Source organism: Triticum aestivum, chromosome 3B, assembly GCF_018294505.1.
Source record: "Triticum aestivum cultivar Chinese Spring chromosome 3B, IWGSC CS RefSeq v2.1, whole genome shotgun sequence".
Taxonomy (NCBI): Eukaryota; Viridiplantae; Streptophyta; class Magnoliopsida; order Poales; family Poaceae; genus Triticum; species Triticum aestivum.
In genome coordinates this window covers 352257071-352284752 of record NC_057801.1, presented here as the reverse complement: position 1 = coordinate 352284752, position 27682 = coordinate 352257071, and the positions used below count along the sequence as shown (strand labels likewise).

General features: G+C 44.6%; 1 protein-coding gene across 1 annotated transcript in view; it reads left to right on the top strand.

The window, feature by feature from the left end:
- Positions 1-22458: 22458 nt before the first annotated feature.
- LOC123069877 (ATP-dependent Clp protease proteolytic subunit 3, chloroplastic) overlaps positions 22459-27682 on the top strand; it is a 30356-nt gene continuing 25132 nt past the window's right edge. The window contains exons 1-2 of the mRNA XM_044492836.1: positions 22459-22779; positions 23820-23934. Of these exons, the coding sequence (XP_044348771.1) occupies positions 22522-22779; positions 23820-23934 (373 nt within the window). The 5' untranslated portion in view covers positions 22459-22521. The remainder of the gene's footprint in view (positions 22780-23819; positions 23935-27682) is intronic.

Below are 27682 nucleotides of genomic sequence, written 5' to 3'. Positions count from 1 at the left end.
CTACAATATTATCGAGGACTTTGGTGGAGGGGGGCACCGCACATGGCTAAGAGATCAAGAGATCAATTGTTGTGTCTATGGGGTGCCCCCCTCCTCCGTATATAAAAGAGTGGAGGAGAGGGGAATGGCCAAGGGGGTGGCGCGCCCTAGGGGGGAGTCCAACCCCAACCGGGAGTAGGACTCCCCCTTTTCCTATTAGGAGTAGGAGAGGGAAGGAAGAGGGGGAGGGAAGAAGGAAAGGGGGGGCCGGCCCCCCTCCCAATTCGGATTGGGCTTGGGGGGGCCTCCTTTTCTCCTTCTCCCCCCTTTCCACTAAGGCCCAATAAGGCCCATATACCTCCCGGGGGGTTCTGATAACCTCCCGGAGATCCGGTATTGTCCCAATCTCACCCGAAACCTTTCCGGTGCCCAAATATAGTCGTCCAATATATCGATCTTTATGTCTTGACCATTTCGAGACTCCTCGTCATGTCCGTGATCACATCCGGGACTCCGAACAACCTTCGATACATCAAAACTCATAAACTCATAATAAAACTGTCAATAAAACTTTAAGCGTGCGGACCCTACGGGTTCGAGAACTATGTAGACATGACCTAGAACTGTTTCCGGTCAATAACCAATAGCGGAACCTGGATGCTCATATTGGCTCCTACATATTCTACGAAGATCTTTATCGGTCAAACCGCACAACAACATACATTGTTCCCTTTGTCATCGGTATGTTACTTGCCCGAGATTCGATCGTCGGTATCTCAATACCTAGTTCAATCTCGTTACTGGCAAGTCTCTTTACTCGTTACGTAATGCATCATTCCGTAACTAACTCTTTAGCTACATTGCTTGCAAGGCTTATAGTGATGTGCATTACCGAGAGGGCCCAGAGATACCTCTCCGACAATCGGAGTGACAAAACTTAATCTCGAAATACGCCAACTCAACATGTACCTTTGGAGACACCTGTAGAGCTCCTTTATAATCAAACAGTTACGTTGTGACGTTTGGTAGCACACAAAGTGTTCCTCCGGTAAACGGGAGTTGCATAATCTCATAGTTGTAGGAACTTGTATAAGTCATGAAGAAAGCAATAGCAACATACTAAACGATCAAGTGCTAAGCTAACGGAATGGGTCAAGTCAATCACATCATTCTCCTAATGATGTGATCCCGTTAATAAAATGACAACACATGTCTATGGTTAGGAAACATAACCATCTTTGATTAATGAGCTAGTCAAGTAGAGGCATACTAGTGACGTTAAGTTTGTCTATGTATTCACACATGTATCATGTTTCCGGTTAATACAATTCTAGCATGAATAATAAACATTTATCATGATATGAGGAAATAAATAATAACTTTATTATTGCCTCTAGGGCATATTTCCTTCAGTATGGCACTTGGAGTCTGTCGAACGTTTGAACGAATAGGACATTGAGCCCCGCTCCACCATCGATGAGAGTCTTCGTGACGACCACGTTGCTGATGACGGGCGAGCAGAGCACCGGCAGCGGCCGCGCACTTGAGCTGGTCTGAGGAGCTGAAGGTGAAGGCGCACTTGAGCTGGGCTTGGGGAGCGCTGCATTTACCTCGCGCGCGAACTGCTTGAAGATGCGGTGGGAGGCCGGGGCCTGTGAGCCGCCCAGGATGCAGGCGATGGCTCGTGGCTCCTGGAAGCCCCCAGCCCCCTCGTCCTGGTGATGATCTTCGTTCCTTCTTGGTGGTGGAGGCAGTGGAGTCAAACCGGCGTTGCCCTGAGGGCGCTCCTCACGAGGCTGCTCCCTCCAGGTGCCATCGCGAGGTTGGCCCTGCCAACGGTCCTCCCGAGGATGATCGCGCCACTCCTGGCGATGGTCGCGTCCGTCCCAGCGTCCTCCTCCTCGGCCACCTCTACGGCCGTAGCCTCGATCATTGCGCTCAGGGCATCGACCGAGGCGCCCGTCATGGAGGGCCCTGAGCTCCTGGAAGTCGTTGGTGTTGTGGCTGTGGACATTGTGGAAGACGCAGAGTCGGTTGCTCTTAGACGACTCGGGGTGATCGCATCCGCGCTTCATCTCTGGCTCTGCCACGAGTACGGCCAGCCCTTGGCGCTTCACGTCCTTGGCCTTGGCCTTCTTGTCTTCTGGGTCAGCATCAGGGGGCTCGAGGAGGGATAGGCGTCCCTCCTCAGCCCTTGCACACTTGTTTGCCATGTTGAACATCTCCAGGGTTGTGCAGAGGTCCTCATGGATGGCGAGCTCCTCCTTCATCTTGATATCACGGACGCCATCAGTGAACGCTGAGATGATGGCCTCGTCCGACACCTTGGGGATCTTGAGGTGAACGTTGTTGAAGCGATGGATATACTTCTGCAAGGTCTCTCCCGGCTGCTGCTTGATGCGACGCAGGTCACTCGCGGCCGGCGGGCGGTCATGAGTGCCTTGGAAGTTGGCGATGAAGAGGCCACGCATCTCCTCCCAGGAAGAGACCGATCTCTCGGGAAGGTTCAGGAGCCAAGAACGCACGCCATACTTGAGGGCCATGGGGAACCAGTTCGCCATGATCTCCTCGTCGCCGCTGGCCGCCTCGATGCTCAGCTCGTAGAGCTGCAGGAATTCGGCGGGGTCGGTGGTGCCGTCGTAGCGTGGGAGCAGGTCAGGCTTGAACTTGCTTGGCCAGATGACATTGCGGAGCTCTGAGGTGAATGCGCGACATCCTGTCATGGCCACTGGGGCCCGTCAAGGAGGTGGAACCTGGTCCTGGTGCGCGTGCGCCGCCTCCTTGTGTGGTGGCACGTGGGCTTGGCATGGGGACGCAGGAAGCACGCATGCCTCCCCTTGAGGTCGTTGCACCACCTGGCAGCTCACCTCCTCCCGAGCAGGCGTTGGGCGCGGCGGGTCGCGCTATGGTGCCACACGCCTTGGCTTGATGATGACACCCTGGGCCGGAGGTGGTGGAGGAGCCCCGTGAGCCACGTCGCCCGTGGCAGGCGACTGCTGAGGTAGTGAGCGGGGCGGTGCGACGGAGCCCCCGGCTGTGCTGACGAGCTCAGTGATCTGCTCGAGCCACTCCTCGTAGAAGTCGTCAACCAGGCAGTAGCGAAGCAGCTCCCGCGCCATGAGCAGAGCGGCCTGCGCGTTCGCCGGGCCGTGACGCGCGTGAGAGGATGAGACAACAACAACAGGCACACAAGGCTTACGTCCGCCTACCTTATCAGGGTAGCGCGCGCCCATAACCTTCCCTCGTTGGAGGCACAGGCGAGAGACACGGCAATAGCATTGCATTAGGGCCTTCCCATAAAGGCAAATGTGGTTGCACTGGAGAAAGACTGGTTCGGTGGCACCTGACCAACTTAATGACGTAATTTATCCCCAAAAATAGAATTGTGATAACTGATACTCCGATATCAACTATCAAACTATAATCCAAGTCTTAGCAATATCCAACAAAGTTGCTGGGTCAGTGATGGAGTGGCGGTGCGCTCGTCGCGGCGCACCGAAGGGTGCAGTGATGAAGCTTACTGCTCGTGGCCGGCAAGGCCTGTGGCGGCGTTGGCCACCGGAGACTAAGCACGACAAGCACAACCATTGCCTGCCAGAGCCGTTTGAGCCACGCGAGTGGCGACTGCGGCTCTGCGCTCGGCACGAGCTCGGTGTGCGTCGGCCATGGAGTTGTCAGAGTAACGATGGATCGATTGACGGAAGAGGAGATTCGACGCACCCCTACCTGGCGCGCCAAATGTCAGATTACGGGTTCCGCAAACCCTTGAAAGGTTCAAACTCTGGGGTGCGTGCGGAGACCTCAACCTACCCAGCCTGCCTACTCGCGAGTCTCCTAAGCCTAGCGTGATGCGCTCGAAGAGACAAAGAGACACAACAGTTTATCCTGGTTCGGGCCACCTTGTGGTGTAATACCCTACTCCAGCATTTTGGTGGATTGCCTCGAAGGGTTGAGGATGATCTAGTATAGTGGACGAACTGGCCTCAGGAGGATAGGTGTTCTTGGGATCAAGAGAGCTGGTGAGATGGTCGGGTGAGACTGGATTCCACTCCCCCCTCTATGGTGGTGGCTAAGTCCTATTTATAGTGGCCTTGGTCCTCTTCCCAGACGTTGGCGGGAAGAGATCCCACAATAGCCGGATTTGAAAGGGGACAAGTACTACAGCTTATCCTGACAAAAGTGGTCTTCGTCTGTGAAAAGCCCCTGGTCGTGACGCTGCGGTGGGCTCGATGATGACCTCCATCCAGCCATCCTGGTGGTCTTGGTCTTGTTGCACAAGAATGGAAACCTTTGGCTAATTCCTCGGGACTCCGTGCCTATGGCTTGCCTCCCTTGCACCAAAGAGGAAACTGGTGCTCTGCGCCCGCTGGCACTCGCCTGGACTTGGTTGTCATGGCTCACGTCAGCTGAGCCTCGTGAGGTGCACCTTGCATAGAACTCTCCGCCCCTCGGGAGCCAGGCTGAAGAGTCCGATCCCCTCGGGGGTCTTGGCATCGTCCGCCTTGCGAGGCTTGGCCCCTTGCTACCTCTTGAGCACTGCGTTGGATTTCCCCACAGAGGAGAGTATGATGCAGCAAAGTAGCGTAAGTATTTCCCTCAGTTTTTGAGAACCAAGGTATCAATCCAGTAGGAGACCACGCACAAGTCCCTCGTACCTGCACAAAACGATAGCTACTCGCAACCAACGCGATTAGGGGTTGTCAATCCCTTCACGGTCACTTACGAGAGTGAGATCTGATAGAGATGATAAATAATATTTTTGGTATTTTTGATAGATAGATGCAAAGTGAAAAGTAAAAGGCAAAGTAAAAACAAAGCAAGTAATAAAGCGATAGAGATTGATATGATGAGAATAGACCCGGGGGCCATAGGTTTCACTAGTGGCTTCTCTCAAGAGCATAGATATTCTACGGTGGGTGAACAAATTACTGTTGAGCAATTGACAGAATTGAGCATAATTACGAGTATATCTAGGTAATGATCATGTATATAGGCATCACGTCCGAGACAAGTAGATCGAAACGATTCTGCATCTACTACTATTACTCCACTCATCGACCGCTATCCAGCATGCATCTAGAGTATTAAGTTAAAAATAGAGTAACGCTTTAAGCAAGATGACATGATGTAGAGGGATAAATTCATGCAATATGATAAAAAACCCATCTTGTTATCCTCGATGGCAACAATACAATACGTGCCTTGCTGCCCCTGCTGTCACTGGGAAAGGACATCGCAAGATTGAACCCAAAGCTAAGCACTTCTCCCATTGCAAGAACTACCAATCTAGTTGGCCAAACCAAAAAGGATAATTCGAAGAGACTTGCAAACATAACTCAATCATACATAAAAGAATTAAGAGAAGATTCAAATATTTTCCATAGATAAGTTGGATCATAAACCCACAATTCATCGGTCTCAACAAACACACCGCAAAAATAAGATTACATCGAATAGATCTTCACGAGAGAGGGGGAGAACATTGTATTGAGATCCAAAAAGAGAGAAGAAGCCATCTAGCTACTAGCTACGGACCCGAAGGTCTGAAGTAAACTACTCACACTTCATCGGAGGGGCTATGGTGTTGATGTAGAAGCCCTCCATGGTGGATGCCCCCTCCGGCGGAGCTCCGGAACGTGCCCAAAATGGGATCTCGTGGATACAGAAGGTTGCGGTGGTGGAATTAGGTTTTTGGCTCCTTGTTCTAATCGTTTGGGGATACGTAGGTATATATAGGAGGAAGGAGTACGTCGGTGGAGCAACAGGGGGCCCACGAGGTAGGGGGCGCACCCAGGGGGGCACGCCCTCCACCCTCGTGACCGCCTCTGGCACTTCTTGGAGTAGGGTCCAAGTCTCCTGGATCACGTTCGGTGAGAAAATCACGTTCCCGAAGGTTTCATTCCGTTTGGACTCCGTTTGATATTCCGTTTCTTCGAAACACTGAAATAGGCAAAAAAACAGCAATTTTGGGTTGGGCCTCCGGTAAATAGGTTAGTCCTAAAAATAATATAAAAGTGAAAAATAAAGCCCAATATAGTCCAAAACAGTAGATAAAGTAGCATGGAGCAATCAAAAATTATAGATACGTTGGAGACGTATCAGGCATCCCTAAGCTTAATTCATGCTCGTCCTCGAGTAGGTAAATGATAAAAAAGAATTTTTGATGCGGATTGATACTTTGGCATAATTTCAATGTAAATCTTCTTAATTCTGATATGAATATTCAGATCCGAAAGATTCAAGACAAAAGTTTAAAAAATACTTCAAGCATACTAATCAAAGCAATCATGTCTTCTCGAAATAACATGGCCAAAGAAAGTTATCCCTACAAAATCATATAGTCTGGCTATGCTCCATCTTCCCCACATAAAATATTTAAATCATGCACAATCCCGATGACAAGCGAAGCAATTGTTTCATACTTATGACATTCTCAAAACTTTTTCAATCTTCACGCAATACATGAGCGTGAGCCATGGATATAGCACTATGTGGAATAGAATGATGGTTGTGGAGAAGACAAAAAAGAGGGAAGATAGTCTCACATCAACTAGGCATATCAACGGACTATGGAGATGCCCATCAATAGATATCAATGTGAGTGAGCAGGAATTGCCATGCAACGGATGCACTAGAGCTATAAGTATATGAAATCTCTACAAAAGAAACTAAGTGGGTGTGCATCCAACTCGCTTGCTCACGAAGACCTAGGGCATTTTGAGGAAGCCCATCATTGGAATATACAAGCCAAGTTCTATAATGAAAAATTCCCACTAGTATATGAAAGTGACAAAATGAGAGACTCTCTTATCATGAAGATCTTGGTGCTACTTTGAAGCACAAGTGTGGTAAAAGGATAGTAGCATTGTCCCTTCTCTCTTTTTCTCTCATTTTTTTTATTTTGGCCTTTCTCTTTTTTTTGGCCTCTCTTTTTTTTCATCTAGAGTCTCATCCTGACTTATGGGGGAATCATAGTCTCCATCATCCTTTCCTCACTTGGGACAATGCTCTAATAATGATGATCATCACACTTTTATTTTTCTTACAACTCAACAATTACAACTCGATACTTAGAACAAAGTATGACTCTATATGAATGCCTCCGGCGGTGTACCAGGATATGCAATGAATCATGAGTGACATGTATGAAAGAATTGTGAACGGTGGCCTTGCCACAAATACGATGTCAACTACATGATCATGCTAGCAATATGACAATGATGGAGCGTGTCATAATAAATGGAACGGTGGAAAGTTGCATGGCAATATATCTCGGAATGGCTATGGAAATGCCATGATAGGTAGGTATGGTGGCTGTTTTGAGGAAGGTATATGGTGGGTGTATGATACCGGCAAAAAGTGCGCGGTATTAGAGAGGCTAACAAAGGTGGAAGGATGGGAAAAAGTGCGTATAATCCATGGACTCAACATTAGTCATAAAGAACTCATATACTTGTTGCAAAAATCTAGAAGTTATCAAAGCAAAGTATTATGCGCATGCTCCTAGGGGGGATAGATTGGTAGGAAAAGACCATCACTCGTCCCCGACCGCCACTCATAAGGAAGACAATCAATAAATAAATCATGATCCGGGTTCATCACATAACGGTTCACCATACGTGCATGCTACGGGAATCACAAACTTCAACACAAGTATTCTTTGAATTCACAACTACTTAACTAGCATGACTCTAATATCACCATCTTCATATCTCAAAACAATTATCAAGCATCAAACTTATCTTAGTATTCAACGCACTCAAAAGAAAGTTTCACATATCTTGAACACCAAGTATATTAACATTAAGCGAATTACCATGCTATTAACGACTCTCAAAATAATCTAAGTGAAGCATGAGAGATCAAATAGTTTCTTTAAAACAAATCCACCACCGTGCTCTAAAAGATATAAGTGAAGCACTAGAGCAAAAAATTTCATGCTCAAAAGATATAAGTGAAGCACTATGAACAAAACTATTAAACTCAAAAGATATAAGTGAAGCACATAGAGTATTCTAACAAATTCCAATTCATGTATGGCTCTCTCAAAAGGTGTGTATATCAAGGATGATTATGGTAAACTAACAAGCAAAGACGCAAATAATACAAGACGCTCCAAGCAAAACACATATCATGTGGTGAATAAAAATATAGCTCCAAGTAAATTACCGATGGAAGTGGATGAAAGAGGGGATGCCTTCCGGGGCATCCCCAAGCTTTGACTTTTTGGTGTCCTTGGATTATCTTGGGGGTGCCATGGGCATCCCCAAGCTTAGGCTCTTGCCACTACTTGTTCCATGATCCATCAAAAGAATTCACCCAAAACTTGAAAACTTCACAACACAAAACTCAACAGAAATCTCGTGAGCTCCGTTAGAGAAAGAAAACAAAGAACTACTTAAGTTACTGTAATGAACTCATTCTTTATTTATATTGGTGTTAAATCTACTGTATTCCAACTTCTCTATGGATTATAAACTATTTTACTAGCCATAGATTCATCAAAATAAGCAAACAACACCCGTAAAACAGAATCTGTCAAAAACAGAATAGTCTGAAGCAATCTGTAACTAATGCAAACTTCTGGAACTCTAAATATTCTACCAAAATAGGAAGTCTTGGAAAATTTGCTTACTGAACATCAGCAAAAAGAATCAACGCAAAATCACGTTCCTGTGATTTAACAAAATTATATTCGTGCGTGCAAAGTTTCTGTTTTTCAGCAGAATCAAATCAACTATCATCGTAGGTTATCCTATAGGTTCTACTTGGCACAAACACTAATTAAAAGATAAAACCACATTTAAAGAGAGGCTAGATGGATTATTTATTCCTAAACAGAAGCAAAAACAAAAAACAAAAATAAAATTGGGTTGCCTGCCAACAAGCGTTATCGTTTAACGCCCCTAGCTAGGCATAAAAGTAAGGATAGATCTAGGTATTGCCATCTTTGGTAGGCAATCCATAAGTGGCTCTCATAATAGATTCATATGGTAATTTTATTTTCTTTCTAGGGAAGTGTTCCATGCCCTTCTTTTAAGGGACATTGGAATCGAATATTCCCTTCCTTCATATCAATAATTGCACCAATCGTTCTAAGGAAAGGTCTACCAAGAATAATAGGACATGAAGGATTGCAATCTATATCAAGAACGATAAAATCTACAAGCACATAATTCCTATTTGCAACAATAAGAACATCATTAATTCTTCCCATATGATTTTTAATAGTGGAATCCACAAGATGCAAGTTTAGAGAGCAATCATCAAAATCACGGAAATCTAGCAAATCACATGAAGTTTGGGGAATAGTAGAGACACTAGCACCCAAATCACACAAAGCATGAAACTCATAATATTTAATTTTAATTTTAATAGTAGGTTCCCACTCATCATAGAGTTTTCTAGGGATAGAAACTTTCAACTCAAGTTTTTCTTCATAAGATTGCATCAAGGCATCAACAATGTGTTCGGTAAAGGCCTTATTTTGACTATAAGCATGAGGAGAATCTAGCACGGATTGCAACAAGGAAATACAACCAATTAAAGAGCAATTTTCATAATTAAATTCCTTGACATCCAAAATAGTGGGTTTAGCAACATCTAGGTTTTTTATTTATTTCAATCCCACTTTCATCAAATTCATCATCAAGATCTAGAAACTACGAATTCTTAGAACGCCTTCTAGGTAAAGGAAGATCATATTCAGTTTCATCAAGATTCATATTGCAACAAAGATTCGATAGGGGATACATCAATAACTTTTAGATCTTCGTCTTGATTTTCATAGGAATTGGAAGAACACGCTTTAATAAAGGCATCTTTGGAAGCACGCATCCTAGCGGTTCTTTCCTTGCACTCATCAATGGAAATTATCATGGCTTTGAGAGACTCATTGATATCATGCTTAGGAGGAATATATCTAAGCTTTAAAGAATCAATTTCAAGAGAAATTCTATCAACGTTCCTAGCCAAATCATCAACTTTAAGCAATTTATCTTCAAGCAAAGCATTAAAATTCTTTTGTGAATTCATAAACTCTTTAACACTACTCTCAAATTCAGAGGGCATCTTATTAAAATTTCCGTAAGAGCTGTTGTAGGAATTTACATAATTATTAGAAGGATTACTAGGATAAGGCCTAGGATTAAAATTCCCTCTATACGCGTTGTTTCCAAAACTATTCCTACCAACAAAATTCACATCCATAGATTCATTATTATTCTCAAGCAAAGTAGACAAAGGCATATCATTGGGATCAAGAGGAGTATTTTTAGGAGCAAACATCTTCATAAGTTCATCCATCTTTTCACTCAAAACATTGATTTCTTCTATAGCATGCACTTTTTTACTAGAAGATCTTTCGGTGTGGCATTGAGAATAATTAGCCATAATATCATCAAGTAATTTTGTGGCATCTCCTAACGTAATTTCCATAAACGTGCCTCCCGTGACCGAATCTAAAAGATTTCTAGAAGCAAAATTCAATCCGGCATAAAAATTTTGTATGATCATCCATAAATTCAAACCATGAGTAGGGCAATTGCGAAGCATCAATTTCATTCTTTCCCAAGATTGGGCAACATGCTCATGATCAACTTGTTTAAAACTCATGATATCGTTCCTAAGAGTGATGATCTTAGCGGGAGGAAAACACTTAGAGATAAAAGCATCTTTGCACTTGTTCCAAGAATCAATACTATTTTTAGGCAAAGATGAAAACCAAACTTTAGCACGATCTCTAAGAAAAAACGGAAATAACTTCAACTTGACAATATTGTTATCCGTATCTTTCTTCTTTTGCATATCACACAAATCAACAAAATTATTTAGATGAGTAGCGGCATCTTCACTAGGAAGGCCGGCGAATTGATCTTCCATAACAAGATTCAGCAAAGCGGTATTGATTTCACAAGACTCATCATTATTAAGAGGAGCAATCGGAGTACTAAGGAAATCATTATTATTGGTATTCGAGAAGTCACACAATTTGGTATTATCTTGCGCCATGGCAACAAGTAATCCAACACACAAGCAAACAGAAAGGCAACGAGAAAAGGCAAATGGGAAAGAGAGGAGGAGATTGGGAAAGAGAGGGCGAATAAAACGGCAAGGGTGAAGTGGGGGAGAGGAAAACGAGAGGCAAATGGCAAATAATGTAATGCGAGAGATAGGGATTGTGATGGGTACTTGGTATAGTTGACTTGCTTGAGTGAGCCTCCCCGGCAACGGCGCCAAAAAATCTTCTTGCTACCTCTTGAGCACTGCGTTGGATTTCCCCGAAGAGGAGAGGATGATGCAACAAAGTAGCGTAAGTATTTCCCTCAGTTTTTGAGAACCAAGGTATCAATCCAGTAGGAGACCACGCACAAGTCCCTCGTACCTGCACAAAACGATAGCTACTCGCAACCAACGCGATTAGGGGTTGTCAATCCCTTCACGGTCACTTACGAGAGTGAGATCTGATAGAGATGATAAATAATATTTTTGGTATTTTTGATAGATAGATGCAAAGTGAAAAGTAAAAGGCAAAGTAAAAACAAAGCAAGTAATAAAGCGATAGAGATTGATATGATGAGAATAGACCCGGGGGCCATAGGTTTCACTAGTGGCTTCTCTCAAGAGCATAGATATTCTACGGTGGGTGAACAAATTACTATTGAGCAATTGACAGAATTGAGCATAATTATGAGTATATCTAGGTAATGATCATGTATATAGGCATCACATCCGAGATAAGTAGATCGAAACGATTCTGCATCTACTACTATTACTCCACTCATCGACCGCTATCTAGCATGCATCTAGAGTATTAAGTTAAAAACAGAGTAACGCTTTAAGCAAGATGACATGATGTAGAGGGATACATTCATGCAATATGGTAAAAAACACATCTTGTTATCCTCGATGGTAACAATACAATACGTGCCTTGCTGCCCCTGCTGTCACTGGTAAAGGACACCGCAAGATTGAACCCAAAGCTAAGCACTTCTCCCATTACAAGAACTACCAATCTAGTTGGCCAAACCAAAAGGATAATTCGAAGAGACTTGCAAACGTAACTCAATCATACATAAAAGAATTCAGAGAAGATTCAAATATTTTCCATAGATAAGTTGGATCATAAACCCACAATTCATCGATCTCAACAAACACACCGCAAAAATAAGATTACATCGAATAGATCTCCACGAGAGAGGGGGAGAACACTGTATTGAGATCCAAAAAGAGAGAAGAAGCCATCTAGCTACTAGCTATGGACCCGAAGGTCTGAAGTAAACTACTCACAATTCATCGGAGGGGCTATGGTGTTGATGTAGAAGCCCTCCATGGTGGATGCCCCCTCCGGCGGAGCTCCGGAACAGGCCCCAAGATGGGATCTCGTGGATACAGAAGGTTGCGGCGGTGGAATTAGGTTTTTGGCTCCTTGTTCTGATCGTTTGGGGATACGTAGGTATATATAGGAGGAAGGAGTACGTCGCTGGAGCAACAGGGGGCCCACGAGGTAGGGGGCGCGCCTAGGGGGGCGTGCCCTCCACCCTCGTGACCGCCTCTGGCACTTCTTGGAGTAGGGTCCAAGTCTCCTGGATCATGTTCGGTGAGAAAATCATGTTCCCGAAGGTTTCATTCCGTTTGGACTCCCTTTGATATTCTGTTTCTTCGAAACACTGAAATAGGCAGAAAACAGCAATTCTGGGCTGGGCCTCCGGTTAATAGGTTAGTCCCAAAAATAACATAAAAGTGAAAAATAAAGCCCAATATAGTCCAAAACAGTAGATAAAGTAGCATGGAGCAATCAAAAATTATAGATACGTTGGAGACGTATCACCCCTCGCGAGGGTCTTGAGCTGTTGATGTCGAAGTTGGGCCGTATCAGGCCGTCGATGGAGCCACGCGGTAGGCCGTAGGCAGGCAAGTCTGGATATCCCCATATCCAGAACACCGACAACGACGCCTCTAGCATGTCTCAGGCCTGCGCATTGTGCCCCAGGACTCCAACCCAACTTGGGAAGGGTCATTCATATGGCGCATGTTACGGATCAATTGACTGATTTCTCAGGAAATCAGTTGGGTCAATGACCGTCGGATTTTGATGATCTGCATGCAGTATGGTCATTGGATTTGGTCAATGTACAACGACGTCCTGCTTCGTTCCTCATGCAGTCGCAGCGCATGAGCACGGAGGAAGCGTCACCGCACAACACAACGAGCACCCGCCTCGCCGCATGCATTGCCAGAGCCACGCCAGCCACAACATCGTCAAAGCTTCATTGGAGCATTGTCGCCGTGACTCGCCACGACAATGCCGTCCTCGCAGCACTGCCGTTGAAGCACCAACCAAGACATGGTCGGCACTTCAATGCAACATCATCGCCTCGACTCATCACGCCCACAATAGCGCCCTCCTCGCAGCACAGTCAGCAAAGCTTCATCCACGACATGGTCTATGCTTCAGTGCAGCGTCACCGCCTCGACTCGCCGAGCCCCGCAGGAGTGCCCTTCTCGCAGCATTGCCGGCATAGCGCCGACCACGACATGGTCAATGCTTCAATGCAGCATCGTCGCCGCCTCGACTCGTCGCGCTCTCGGAGCAGCACGGCCGGTGCTTCAATGCAGCTTCACCGCGTCCTCCGAGCAGCGCTGCCGGCGTAGCGTAGGCCACGATATGGTCGATGCTTCAATGTAGCATTGCCACTGCCTCGACTCGTCATGCTCTCGGAGAAGCGCGGACGACACTTCAATGCAGCTTCATCGCGTCCTGCGAGCAGCGCTGCCGGCGAAGTGTCGGCCACAACACGGTCGACGCTTCAATGCAGCGTCGCCGCCTTGACTCGTCGCGCCTTTGGAACAGCCTGCCGGTGAAGTGCTGGCAACAACACGGTCGAATGCTTCAATGCAGCGTCGCCGCCTTGACTTGCCATGCCACCAACACCGAAGTATGCGCAGCACCGTCAACGCTAACGACCGCTGCATGGAAGCACCGATGCCCCTGCAGCGTCACACACTGTTCAACTTGCAACGGTGACGAGTGGGTGTGATAGAGGCAAAGGTGTCCCGCTTTCGATGAGATGATGGATATCGCTTTGGTGGAAGTCGACTTTAACGATCCGACTACGAACGTGCGAGGACGTCGCGCCTTAGCAATCGCTAAACCAACTCCGAGAGGTTATTCACCACGCCGGAGCACGATCAACCTGACCACGAGGGTCTGTTTCCTGCGAGAAAACAAAGAACAAGCAAGAAACTGAGATTGCAATCTGGATATTGCGAATATAAGATGAAAGCTTTATTGATCAAGGTGGGGTTCTATGACGCCTTTGTCTGGTCGTTGAACACAAATGAAGTACGCGAAGTTGAAGCTATGGCGAACTTTTAATCTAAACAAAACCCAAAGTCTAAACGACACCCTAAGGGCTGTATATATGGAGGACGAGGGGGGAATTTCGTGGCCCTTGGGGAAGGGGTCCGAAACCAACCCTATCTCTTGTTTCCCTACACATGCGGACTCTAAAAATAGCCTATACTCAAGTATTTTAAAAATACATGGGCCTGGCCCAATAATAAGGTGACGCGGCACCTAGAATAGCCTCTGGACGAATTTTATGAAGTGGCATCTTGTATATTTCGTCCAAGGCTTCATGCACTCATTATGGTGGCTTCAACGTCCTGAAATCATCACTTGTAACTCCGTTCTTATTCCCCTTGCGCATGCCATCATCTCCATGCTTGTTCTTGCTCCAATGTTCATCCTTCTCCAAGCTAAGCCCTTCATTTGTAAGCAAAACAAATGTATCCAATTTAGGCAGCATCATATTCTCATGAACATTAGAATCATTACCAAGAAACGAAAGTACTTGGTAATTTAATTGGCGTGCGCGAGCTCTAGTAATTGGTCCAGTATGTATAGCAGCAGGGGTTGTGGGTGTAACAATGGTATTGATGTCCTCATCATCCTCCCCTTCTTGAAATAAAGTCGTCCTCGACGGAAGCTCATCTTCCTCACCAAAATAAGGCTTCAAATCTGCAATGTTAAAAGCGGGACTAACCCCAAAATCTGCAGGTAGCTCAAGTTTATATGCATTATCATTTGTTTTCTCTAAAACTTTAAAAGGACCATCAGCACGTGGCATAGCTTTTATTTGCGCAAATCAGGAAATCTATCCTTACTCAAATGTAACCAAACAAGATCTCCAGGTGCAAACACAACATGTTTTCTACCCTTATCTCCAGCAAGTTTATATTTAGCATTCATACGCTCAATGTTTTCCTTAGTTAACTCATGCATTTTTAAAATCAATTCAGCATGCTGTTTAGCATCAAAATTAACCTTCTCCAAAGATGGAAGAGGCAACAAATCAATAGGTGCACGAGGTAGGAAACCATACACAATTTCAAAAGGGCACATCTTAGTAGTAGAATGGAATGAATGATTATAAGAAAATTCAATATGAGGCAAGCATTCTTCCCACATTTTCTTATTATTCTTCAAAACAACCCTAAGCAAAGTAGACAATGTTCTATTGACTACTTCAGTTTGTCCATCAGTTTGGGGGTGACAAGTAGTACTAAAAAGCAGTTTAGTCCCCAACTTAGCCCATAAACATCTCCAAAAGTGGCTAAGAAATTTAGTATCACGATCTGAAACAATAGTATTGGGCACACCATGCAAGCGAATAATTTCACAAAAGAACAAATCAGCAACATTAACAGTATCTATGACATGGTATAAAGTGTGCCATTTTCGAGAATCTATCCACGACAACAAATATGCTATCCTTCCCCTTCTTTGTTCGAGGTAAACCTAAAACAAAGTCCATAGATATATCCTCCCAAGGAACACTAGATACAGGCAAAGGCATATATAAACCATGAGGATTGAGTCGTGACTTAGCTTTTTGACATGTAGTGCAGCGAGCAACAAAGTGCTCAACATCCCGTCTCATCTTTGACCAAAAAAATGTGTAGCAAGTACGTCCTCCGTCTTCTTCACGCCAAAGTGTCCCATTAATACTCCTCCATGCGCCTCCTGCAACAATAAAAGACGAACGGAGCTAGCTGGAATGCATAGCTTCTTAGCACGGAACAAAAATCCATCATTAATGACGAACTTGTTCCATGTTCTTCCTTCTTTATAATTTTGCAATACATCTTTAAAATCAGCATCATGCACATATTGATCTTTGATGGTCTCCAAACCAAATATTTTGAAGTCAAGTTGTGAAAGCATAGTATAACGACGAGACAATGCATCAGCATTAACATTTTCTTCACCCTTCTTGTGTTTAATGACATAAGGGAAAGTCTCAATGAATTCAACCCATTTAGCATGTCTACGATTCAGTTTAGCTTGACTTTTAATATATTTCAAAGATTCATGATCAGAATGTATAACAAATTCTTTGGGCCATAAATAATGCTACCATGTTTCTAAAGTCCGAACAAGAGCATATAATTCTTTATCATAAGTAGAATAATTCAGACTAGGCCCACTCAATTTTTCAGAAAAGTATGCAACAGGTTTGCCATCTTGTAATAGCACACATCCTAATCCAATTCCACTAGCATCACATTCAAGCTCAAATGTCTTATTAAAATCAGGAAGTTGGAGTAAAGGAGCATGTGTCAACTTATCTTTCAACACCGTGAAGGCTTCTTCCTATGCGGTACCCCAAACAAAAGGCACATCCTTATTTGTAAGCTCATTGAGAGGTGCAGCAATGGTGCTAAAATCTCTCACAAAACGCCTATAGAATCCAACGAGGCCAAGAAAACTCCTCACTTGCGTGACCGTTTTGGGCTGCGGCCAACTCTCAATAGCTTCAAACTTGGCTTTATCAACTTCAATTCCCTGTGGAGTAACAACATAACCAAGAAAAGACACTCGGTCAGTGCAAAAGGTGCACTTCCCAAGGTTACCAAACAAACGTGCATCATGTAGAGCAATAAAAACAACACGTAAATGTTTCAAATGTTCCTCCAAAGATCTGCTATAAATCAATATGTCATCAAAGTAAACCACCAAAAACCGTCCAATGAAAGCGAGTAAAACTTTGTTCATTAGTCTCATGAAAGTATTAGGTGCATTAGTTAACCCAAAAGGCATGACTAACCACTCATATAATCCAAACTTAGTTTTAAATGTTGTTTTCCATTCATCCCCCAATTTCATACGAATTTGATGGTATCCACTACGCAAATCAACTTTGGAGAATATTGTAGAGCCACTCAATTCATCAAGCATATCATCTAGCCTAGGAATAGGATGACGATAACGAATAGTAATATTATTAATGCCTCTACAATCAACACACATACGCGATGTACCATCCTTTTTCGGCACTAGAATAATAGAAACAGCACAAGGACTAAGGGATTCGCGTATATAACCTTTGTCGAGAAGCTCTTGTACTTGACGCATAATCTCCTTCGTCTCCTCTGGATTGGTACGGTATGGCGCACGGTTTGACAGTGAAGCACTGGGAATTAAGTCAATCTGATGCTCAATCCCTCGAATAGGCGGTAATCCCGGTGGCACGTCTTGTGGAAAGACGTCAGCGAACTCCTGCAAAATGTTAGTGACAACATGAGGCAAAGAGGAAGGCACGTCCTCGAATGAAAATAATGCCTCTTTGCACACAAAAGCTTAGCAAACAGATTTGCTGAAATCTAGCTCAGCAATGTTAGATTTGGTGGCAAATAAACATGCAATTTTTAATTTAATCTCAGAAGCAACACTAGATGGTTTATTATTAGGCTTCATTTGTTGCTCAAATTCTTTTGCCACAATCGATTTTCACTCTTATTCTTGTTTTGTTTTGCTTTATTAGCTCTATTAATATCATCTTTCAGAATGGAATCAGGAGTCATAGGAAGCAAAGTAATATTTTTATCCTTATGAACAAGAGTATACTGATTGTTTCTATCATGGTGTATAGAATTTTTATCAAATTGCCATGGTCGACCAAGTAATAAGGAACATGCTTGCATAGGTACCACATCACAATCAACATAATCAGCATATGTAGAGATACTAAAATGCACACGAACAGTACGTGTTACCTTAACCTTGCCGCTGTTGTTGAACCATTGGATGTAGTAAGGATGTGGATGTGGTCTTGTGGTGAGAGATAGCTTCTCCACCATCTCCATGCTAGCCAAGTTGTTGCAGCTCCTTCCGTCTATGATGACGCGCACAGAACGTTCCTTCACAACTCCCTTTGTATGGAACAAATTGTGCCTATGATTTTGCTCAGCTTGTGTGACCTACACACTCAAAACACGTTGAGCAACTAAACATTCATACATGTCAGCGTCTTTAGTAGCCATGTATTGCGTCTCATGATCAGAATCATCTCCACCGTGTTCTTCACGTGTAATAAGAGCCAAAGTCTCCTCATCATAGTCACTAGCGAACTCATACCCACCATTCTCAGTAGCAATCATCACATGCTGAGATTTGCATTCTCGCGCATAATGTCCTCTTCCCTTACAATGACGACAAATAATATCACTTGTGCGCCATGTTGATGCCATGGACGAAGAAGAGCTCTGTGCAGGCCCGGCAAGTGTGCTCTTGGCAGATAGTGGTGGTTGTGCCTGCTTTCTTGTATCACGGCTGGAGGTGGCACCTGATGGAGGTGCTGGTGCAGTGGAAGTAGAGGATGCACGCGGTGTCCATGTTGAGGTCGACCTGCAGAAAAGTTAGTTCGCGCCAATGCTTATCGATCCTGCACTTCACGTTCAGCTTTACAAGCAAGATGGAATAAACAAGTGATATTAGTATACTCCTTATACTCTAGAATGGTTTGAATCTCTTTATTTAATCCACCCATAAAACGTGCAGGCATAGCTTCATTCTCCTCAACAATACCACATCTAATCATGCCAGTTTTGTAATTCCTGATAATATTCTTCTACAGAATTTTTCCCTTGTCTTAAACGCTGTAATTTTTGAAGCAATTCACGTTGATAATATGGTGGAACCCAACGAGTATGCATAGCAGTTTTCAAAGCAGCCCAAGTAGTTGGAATAGGATATAATCTACAATGTTCAGACCACCATACACATGCAAAACTAGTGAAAGCACAAACAGCAGCAGCAACTCGTCTCTCCTCGGGATATTTTAAACATGTAAAACGTTGTTCAGTTTCTAACTCCCAAGTAAGATATATATCAGGAACATATCTATCCTGAAATGGTGGAATATTCAATTTTAGTTTAGGAATATGGTCATTATCTTGTACCTGAGGTGGTGGTGCAGGCCTACCGTTGCGAATATATACCTGAGGTCGACCTGCTGGTGGTGGTGCTGGTGGCTGCACGTAATTATGATTTTGATCAACCTCATCCTCGTAATAGTCCTCCACCTCTGCAGTAGCAGGAGGAGCTACAGAAGCACCAACAGCAGTAGCAGCGGCACCAGAATTTTGTCCTAGCTCAATAGGAACACGCTGTGCTCGCCCTACTGTATCGCGGCGTGGAACTGGTTGTGGGAGACATTTGAGTAATTCATCGAACTTGGCGTCCAACTTGGTGTCAATTGTCTTCTCAATGTCATCCATCCTCTCCAATGCCTTTCCAAAGCTGACCATCACGTCTTCCACCTGTTGACCCAACATTTGATGAAACTTATCACGAAGCTCCTTGTTCATCATGTTCTCCGAGTCAATCTCGTCGGCTTGTGTTCCTGCCATAGTTAGCAGCAATAGAAACAAACAAGAATATGATCCTACAAACTACTGGAATATGGTGGTGGTGGGGTGTCACAAATCCGTCAAGCGAATCTCAAATTCTTACCAGTTCTTACCCAGCAGCAGGTGGTGGTTGGCAATCGTTCTAGTCAAAACTCTCAAAGCTTGGATAGAGCGATTACCAGGGAGAGTCAAACGCACGAGTAGATGTATGTGGAGCTGGGAAGGCTTATAATATGGTAGCCAAAAGGGTTAGCAATAATCAATTCAGAGATGCAAAGTTGAATAAACGCTCAAAGACGGTACTGTGCTGGTCCTAGGCTAGACCGTGCTAGAGACGCGAGCCTAGAACACTAACAAAATCACGGCGCTGCACGTAAACAAGGGAGGACCACACTCTGATTTTTTTTCTCTTTTTTCACTTTTTTTGCACTTTTTCCTCTTTTTTTTGCTCCGCAACAATTTTTTTTGAAAAAGTCTACAAATGGTCTAGAAACTGCCTAGCCAGAATTTTCCAGACTTAGTTTTTTTTTGAAACTGGAGTCATTTTTCTACTACGGGTAACACGAAAGTTCGGGAGTCCTTCTCTGTGACGACTCGAAGTATGGCATGATCTGGAAGTCAAAAACAAAGCAACAAATACTGGACTCGGACTATAACTGATGGCGGATATGAATCTGGTGGAAACTCGGACTGGTGGCAGAGATATGTAGGACGGTGGAACACGGACTGGTGGCAAATCTGTGATGGAGGTGGACTCGGATTATCATGATGGCGGTGGATATGTGGTATATGGTTGCGGTGATGATGATGGTGGTAGATGGCAGCGGTGATGACGATGGTGGTATATGGCAGCGGTGATGACGATGGTGGTATATGGCAGCGGTGATGATGATGATGCGGCGGCGGCGTGACAACTTGTGAACAGAACTCGAAACTCTAAAGGACTAGACACTAAGACCAGCAACTAGACGCGACGATGCAACCGCAAATTCAACAACGCAAATACAGAAAAGATTATGCAATGGCTCAGAATGGTGCGGATATGATGAACTAACCCTAATTTTTTTGTGGCTTTTTCGTGGACTATAGGTATGAAGAACAGACTCGATCTAGACTACGAAAAACTGTAAAATCTCACCGAGCAACCTGGAAATCTGATACCACTTGATAGAGGCAAAGGTGTCCCGTCTTTCGATGAGATGATGGATATCGCTTTGGTGGAAGTCGACTTTGACGATCCGACTACGAACGTGCGAGGACGTCGCGCCTTAGCAATCGCTAAACCAACTCCGAAAGGTTATTGACCACGCCGGAGCACGATCAACCTGACCACGAGGGTCTGTTTCCTGCGAGCAAACGAAGAACAAGCAAGAAACTGAGATTGCAATCTGGATATTGCGAATATAAAATGAAAGCTTTATTGATCAAGGTGGGGATTCTATGACGCCTTTGTCTGGTCGTTGAACACAAACGAAGTACGCGAAGTTGCAGCTATGGCGAACTTTTAATCTAAACAAAACCCAAAGTCTAAACGACGCCCTAAGGGCTGTATATATGGAGGAAGAGGGGGGAATTTCGTGGCCCTTGGGGAAGGGGTCCGAAACCAACCCCATCTCTTGTTTCCCCACACATACAGACTCTAAAAACAGCTTATATTCAAGTATTTCGTAAATACATGGGCCTGGCCCAATAATAAGGTGACGCAGTACCTAGAATAGTCTCTGGACGAAATTTATGAAGTGACATCTTGTATATTTCGTCCAAGGCTTCATGCACTCATTATGGTGGCTTCAACGTCCTGAAATCATCACTTGTAACTCGTTCTTGTTCCCCTTGCGCATGCCATCATCTCCATGCTTGTTCTTGCTCCAATGTTTATCCTTTTCCAAGCTAAGCCCTTCATTTGTAAGCAAAACAAATATATCCAATTTAGTCAGCATCATATTCTCATGAACATTAGAATCATTATCAAGAAACGAAAGTACCTGGTAATTTAATTGACGTGCGCGAGCTCTAGTAATTGGTCCAGTATGTATAGCAGCAGGGGCTGTGGGTGTAACAATGGTATTGATGTCCTCATCAGGGTGCATCGCAGCACCGCGCAACCGTCTACGGGTGCTACATCCCATCACCAAGGCTTTTCTGCAGCGTTGAGGGTGTTGCATCGCATTGTGATGTGCTGTGTCACAACATGGCCGGCGGGTTTGCGTTGTCGATTGGAGCAGGCATGGCTTGGCTAGTCACGCTCATGGAAGAAAGTAGTAGAGACCAACGAGAGGTTAGAGACGAATAGAGACGCAGATGGCTCACGTGCTCACATGGAAGGGAAGGAGCTAAGGCCCTTCCCAGTGCTTTACGGTGTACAAGTGCTAAGGATGCTACGTAGGCAGAAAAATGATGTGACAAAACAATTAAAGAGAGAGAGGATTATGGTAACCCCAACAAGAACCAATACATGAAGGAATTTTATTACTAAACAATTAAATAGAGAAGACTTAGCTACAAAACCTAAGCACCGATGCATTGGGGCCGTAAGTTGCTAAGTATTTTAATGCATTTAGCATCCCACTTTAGCACTAATGCATCGGAAGAGGTCTAAAGATTACGGTGTGTGGGACCTGATGGAAAGTGTGCTTGCAGCCACTTGACACGAGTGCGCGCGAGAGACACGAGCACCAGACGATCCAGCTGTATCGGACGCCTCGCGACGCAGCTGATGCCAGTAAGAAATCAGCCGGTTGATTTTAGTACTTTTCCCATTTATATACAAATAATCCCCATATCCCCATCGGTTGCTTTCACCCGTAAGCCCTTCCCGGATAACAAAAAGTGGAAGGTGAAGCAGCCATGGCGACCATCACGGCGCCTCCCTGCTCCCCCTCTCCATCGTGTATGTTCCTCACCCGCAGCTATTGCTGCTCGAGGTCGGCGCCAAGAGCGGCCATCCGCTCATCTGCTGTGGCGGCGGCCCGGCAGACGCTCTCCTCCGGATGGGACCTGTCCGGGCTGTCGGGAGCGCGACCGGCAGCTGGAAAAGCCCGTCTCGAGGAGTTGGACACCAGCAACATGCTTCTCCGCCAGCGAATCATCTTTCTCGGCTCCCCGGTTAGCTTCCTTCTTTACTTCTTGCCCAAGTCCCACTTTCTGGTATGTGGTTCTTGCATTCCAGGTCAAGTTTCTCGTGATAAATGCTTAAAAGCAGGAAATTCCATGTGTTTTGAAGTAATTTTTTTAGGTAGAGAGATCCTCTAGCCTTTCCCCATAAAATAAATCTTGTGTTTAATAAGTCAAGATAAATAGAATGATTGCTGGAAATCATTTCAACCTGAACATACACAGTAGGTTTGATTCATTTATGCATTCTAACATTTTACCTTGGGGATTCTGCCATTTTATGTGCATATGGTAGAAGTTCATCACATGTCTACGTTGTGTGACCTTTATTGGCTGTCGTCATGGTTATTCCAGTTGTTGTAATCATCATTAGTTCTTTCTAATAGGCATCAAAATGGTAAATGGAATATATTTTTGTATTTTTTGCTGCACTGTGGACAAGCTTTGTCCAGCATAAGTCATGTGATCATATGAGTGATGTTTATTGATGGATTAGATGTTACCTTGTTGCACCATATGCAACACATTACATGCTTGCAATAATTTTGAGTCACCTGTTACCATTGTTGTCAACTGATGATAATTGGGAAATCTAATATAAACAGGGGTTATTTCCTTGGGGTTATTCTTTTTTGTGTACATCCTTTCCCCTTTTCATCTTTCTTACCACAAACAGATCTGAAATAGAACTACTTATTTGAGGATGATTATCACATATCTGGTCCAATTCCACGGTTGGTTTAAATAGCATACCCACGGTAGAATAATTTTTAGTTGGAACACGCCACTACCATGATAGGACATGGGACATGTGTTCTTGATATTACGGAGTGGGATTGTATCAAAAGTCAAAGCTAATAATACCACCATTCAATTTGGTCTCAGTTATCAAATTATGCTTGGTCTGCAAGCTATTGTTTCCTGTGCACATGTTAAAACTTAAAGTACTTATGTCAACCCCCTAAAATGGAGTTTAAACCCGATATTTATGCATCTGTTTCTTTGAATGCCCTGTGCTGATTGCTGAGCAGGTGGATGATTTGACTGCGGATCTTATCACCAGTCAACTCTTACTGTTGGATGCAAAGGACCACACAAAGGATATCAAGTTGTTTATTAATTCACCTGGAGGCTCCATTACTGCAGGTTGGTACTCTTAATCTTACTGTAAAAACTATTCCTAGCACTATTTGTTGAAAATAATTTAACAACATTTCAATTTTAATGATCTTGTCATGTAAAAATTTCAAACTTTTCATATCAAATTTGGATTTTTTGAGGTAAAGGTTGGCTCGTTCATTCAGATAAAAGATTCAGAGAGTACAATATCCTGAATACAACTAGGAATACACTGCCAGTAAATCGAATAAGCACTCACTCAATCAAATTTGGATATTTGATGCATACGATGTAATAGTTTGTCTCTTTCTTGATTTGGTTGTGGGTCGTTGTCACTTGATGACGTCAGAATTTACAAGGGATAGGGCATGCTAACTGGATCATAATTTTGTGAGACTAGAAAAAACCGACATCTTATATCTAATTGGAAAAATCGTGGGTGGTCATGCATTCATGTGATGATATCATTATTCACCCAAGCGGGGGGTATAGTTCGGATGTCTTTGGTTTGAGGTCAAGGGGGATTAGTTGTGGCCATTCAGGTAGGTTCCCATGGATGGGACACGCCCCCTTTTTAGTTTGTTTTGGAAGATAAGAGTTGGACACAATTAACCCTCTGTTTCGTTGAAGGGGTGAGGATGTATAAGGGTCTGTTTGATTGTAGTGCAAGGATGGATGAGTTGGGGCCATCCAGATTTTTGTGGATGGGATGAACCGATTCTCTTGTTTGGTTGCATGAGTGGTATGAGCCAATTTTTTGTTTGGTTGGAGCAATGACAGTTAGTTAGGATGAGCCTAAATTTTGTTTGGTTTGAGCGATGAGGATGGACAGTGGGTTGTCTGCAATGATTAATTTTAATTAGAGAGCTTCGGATGTATGAGACCTGGCAATATGGTCGATATGCCCTTTACTTTGGGGGTTGTAAGAGTAACTCATCGGAGGACTAGGCCGGTGGTGACTGGTGACGGGTAGGCGCCATGTTCGGTGGCTGGAGCAGAGATTGGGAAATCAGAGAATTAGACTTAAGTCTGGAAAGCATATAGAGGACTTATGAAGCCTAGCAGAGGATAGGTGTCCTGGGTGATATGAACAAAGGATAGGGGTCCTGGGAGGATACAGACTCATAACATAGTCGGAGTCAACTTATTCTTTTCATAACTTGTAAACTGACTCAGGCCTAGATTTCTACTCTGTTGCGCTAATCCTAGTAACCAATGCCTTTGATCTAACTTGATGCCCAACAATGGTGTTTGCATATAGTTCAGTTTCATGGCTGTTTATTGTTGATGCGGCAAACATTAGCTTAAATCAACACTAATCAAATGCACTGTCAGGCCCTCCTCTGTTTCCTGAATCTCCCCTACAGGTTCATCGTCTGACAACAGCCGTAGACCGTCAGATCCTCATCGCGTGGCTGGAGTGTAGTCACGAAGCGGTATGCAGAGTCACTTAAGCTGTCGTCTGAGCATGGTCCGATCTCCATCCGTCGGCTATGATCAAATCACTGTAGCGCGTATACTTACTGTATCTGTTCATGTTGCTGTCAGGCTGTTTTTACCTTCAGTAAACTTTTCCTCTTATAAAGACCTCAGATCCCATCGGGAGAGGCATCAAATGTAAACTGGGTTGTAACCCTAGCCGCCACTGGAGTGGTTGGCCTACTTTCCTCTTGTTGTAAGAACCCTAACTAGTTTCCTCTGAAATCAAGCAAGAGTTTCCCAGAATTCCATGTGTTAGTGTTCGTCAGAGAGTTAGAGCCTGTCAATTGGTAATCAGAGCCTTCGGTTCTCGGCGGCGTTTTGGATTTGGGGACGCTGCGGGAGCTTGACTCTGGCCCAGATCCCGGCGGCGGCGAGGCAGCTGGTGGCGCAGGCGGCGGTAGACTGCTCGAGTGCAGGTTTGGGCCGGGAATGGTTGCTCCAGAACACTTCTGCGCAGTAAAATCACACCCACCCACCCTTTCCGGTGCACATCGGTGGCGGGTGCAGGCGGCGGTGCTGGAGGCGGCAGAAACCGGAGCGCAGGTCCGGTTGCCACCTTGTGGTCGTAAAATCCCCTCCTCGCCCTCCCTATTTGTTTTCCGTTCAGTTAGATGGGCAAGCTTCCTGCTTTCATAAACCCTGACTGAAATCATGGCCCCTCACTCCGATTCGTCGAACACGGACCTCCTCGAGCTCAAGTCCCTCCAGCTGGATGTCCAGACACTACAGCAGCAGAGAGCGGCTGATCGTCAAGAGTTCATTGAGTTCACCCACTCCGTAAACCAGAATTTTGCCGATTTACAGAGCAGCTTTTCCAAGGTTCAATCCAGTTTGGATGGTTTCTTCTCCGACCAACCTAACTTGGGTAAACGAATGGTGACAGAGGGACCACCAGGCACTCCTGAAATTCTTCCAGCAAACAGAGAGGTGGGTATCTCACCCGGACAAGGCAACATCAACCAAGCAGCTCCTAAGGTTCATGCTTTAGTGACCACGGTTGTTCCTGACCACACAACCAAGGACAATCCAGCAGATAACACTGCCAGACACCCATACAGGCATCCCCATTATGGCCAGCAACAGCAACTGTTGGTGCAGCCACAAAAACAGGACAATCAGGGGTACCTACATGAGGAAGATGGGGGTGAACAGGTACCTAAACAGGTGAGGAACAGAAGCAGCAGTCCACATGATACAAGGAGAGGAATTGTCAGTGTCAAACCAGCCAAATTAAACATACCTGAATTTTCTGGCGAAGATAAAGAACACTGGATTCAGACTATTGAACAGTACTTTGACACCTCAAGAACACCCCTAGAACAAACAACTGACATTGCAGTATCTTACCTCAAGGGCACTGCAATGCAATGGTGGAGAGGCACTGGCTTCCATGCTCATACCCTTCCCTGGCACAGATTTTGCAGGTATATTGGGGATAGATTTGCAGAAAGTTCAATTTGTGACAATGTTAAGCAATTTCATGCACTATCTCAAAGTGGAACTATTGGACAGTACATTGAACAGTTTGAAAGATCACTCAACCTCAAAGAGGAGGGACAACCCAGGTCTTCCAGATGACAACTATACTAATAGCTTTGTCGCCGGGCTGTCTGATTACATACAAGCACACCTGCAATGCAACAAGCCCAAAGGCTTGCAAGATGCAATGTGGATGGCCATAAGGTTGAAACAGGCAGCTAATATCAAGAAACCTGCCTTCGCGCCATTTTCGGTTCGAAGACAGGTCAATTTTGACATACCAAAACCAACAGCTGTCCCTGCCCTTAATCTTCCTTCCAACCAGGTCCTCATCCAACAAGCAAGACAGAAAGGCATCTGTTTCAGATGTAAAGAACCATGGGTACCTGGCCACAAGCAGATTTGCAAACTCAGTCAGAAAAATCAAGTGCAGACACTTCAGGCACAAACTGAAGAACAACCTGACATTGTCTACATCATTGAGAGTGATGAAGATCTGGCTGAGTTCCAAGCACAACAAGGAGAAGAGGAGCTCAAGATATCTATGCATGCCCTCATGGGTATTGCTGCAACGAGCAACACCTTCACCGTCACAGGACCTGTTCATGCAACTGCACTGATTGACAGTGGCGGCACATCAGCCTTCATGTCTCCTGACTTAGCTGACAAAATTGCTGTGCCTACTACTACCACCAAGAAACTAAAGGTCCAGGTGGCAAATGGAGATGTCCTGTGGACACAATTCATATGCACAGGCTGCCTCAAGAACAAATCCAATCACACATCCACTAGACAATCAAACACACAAGATCCA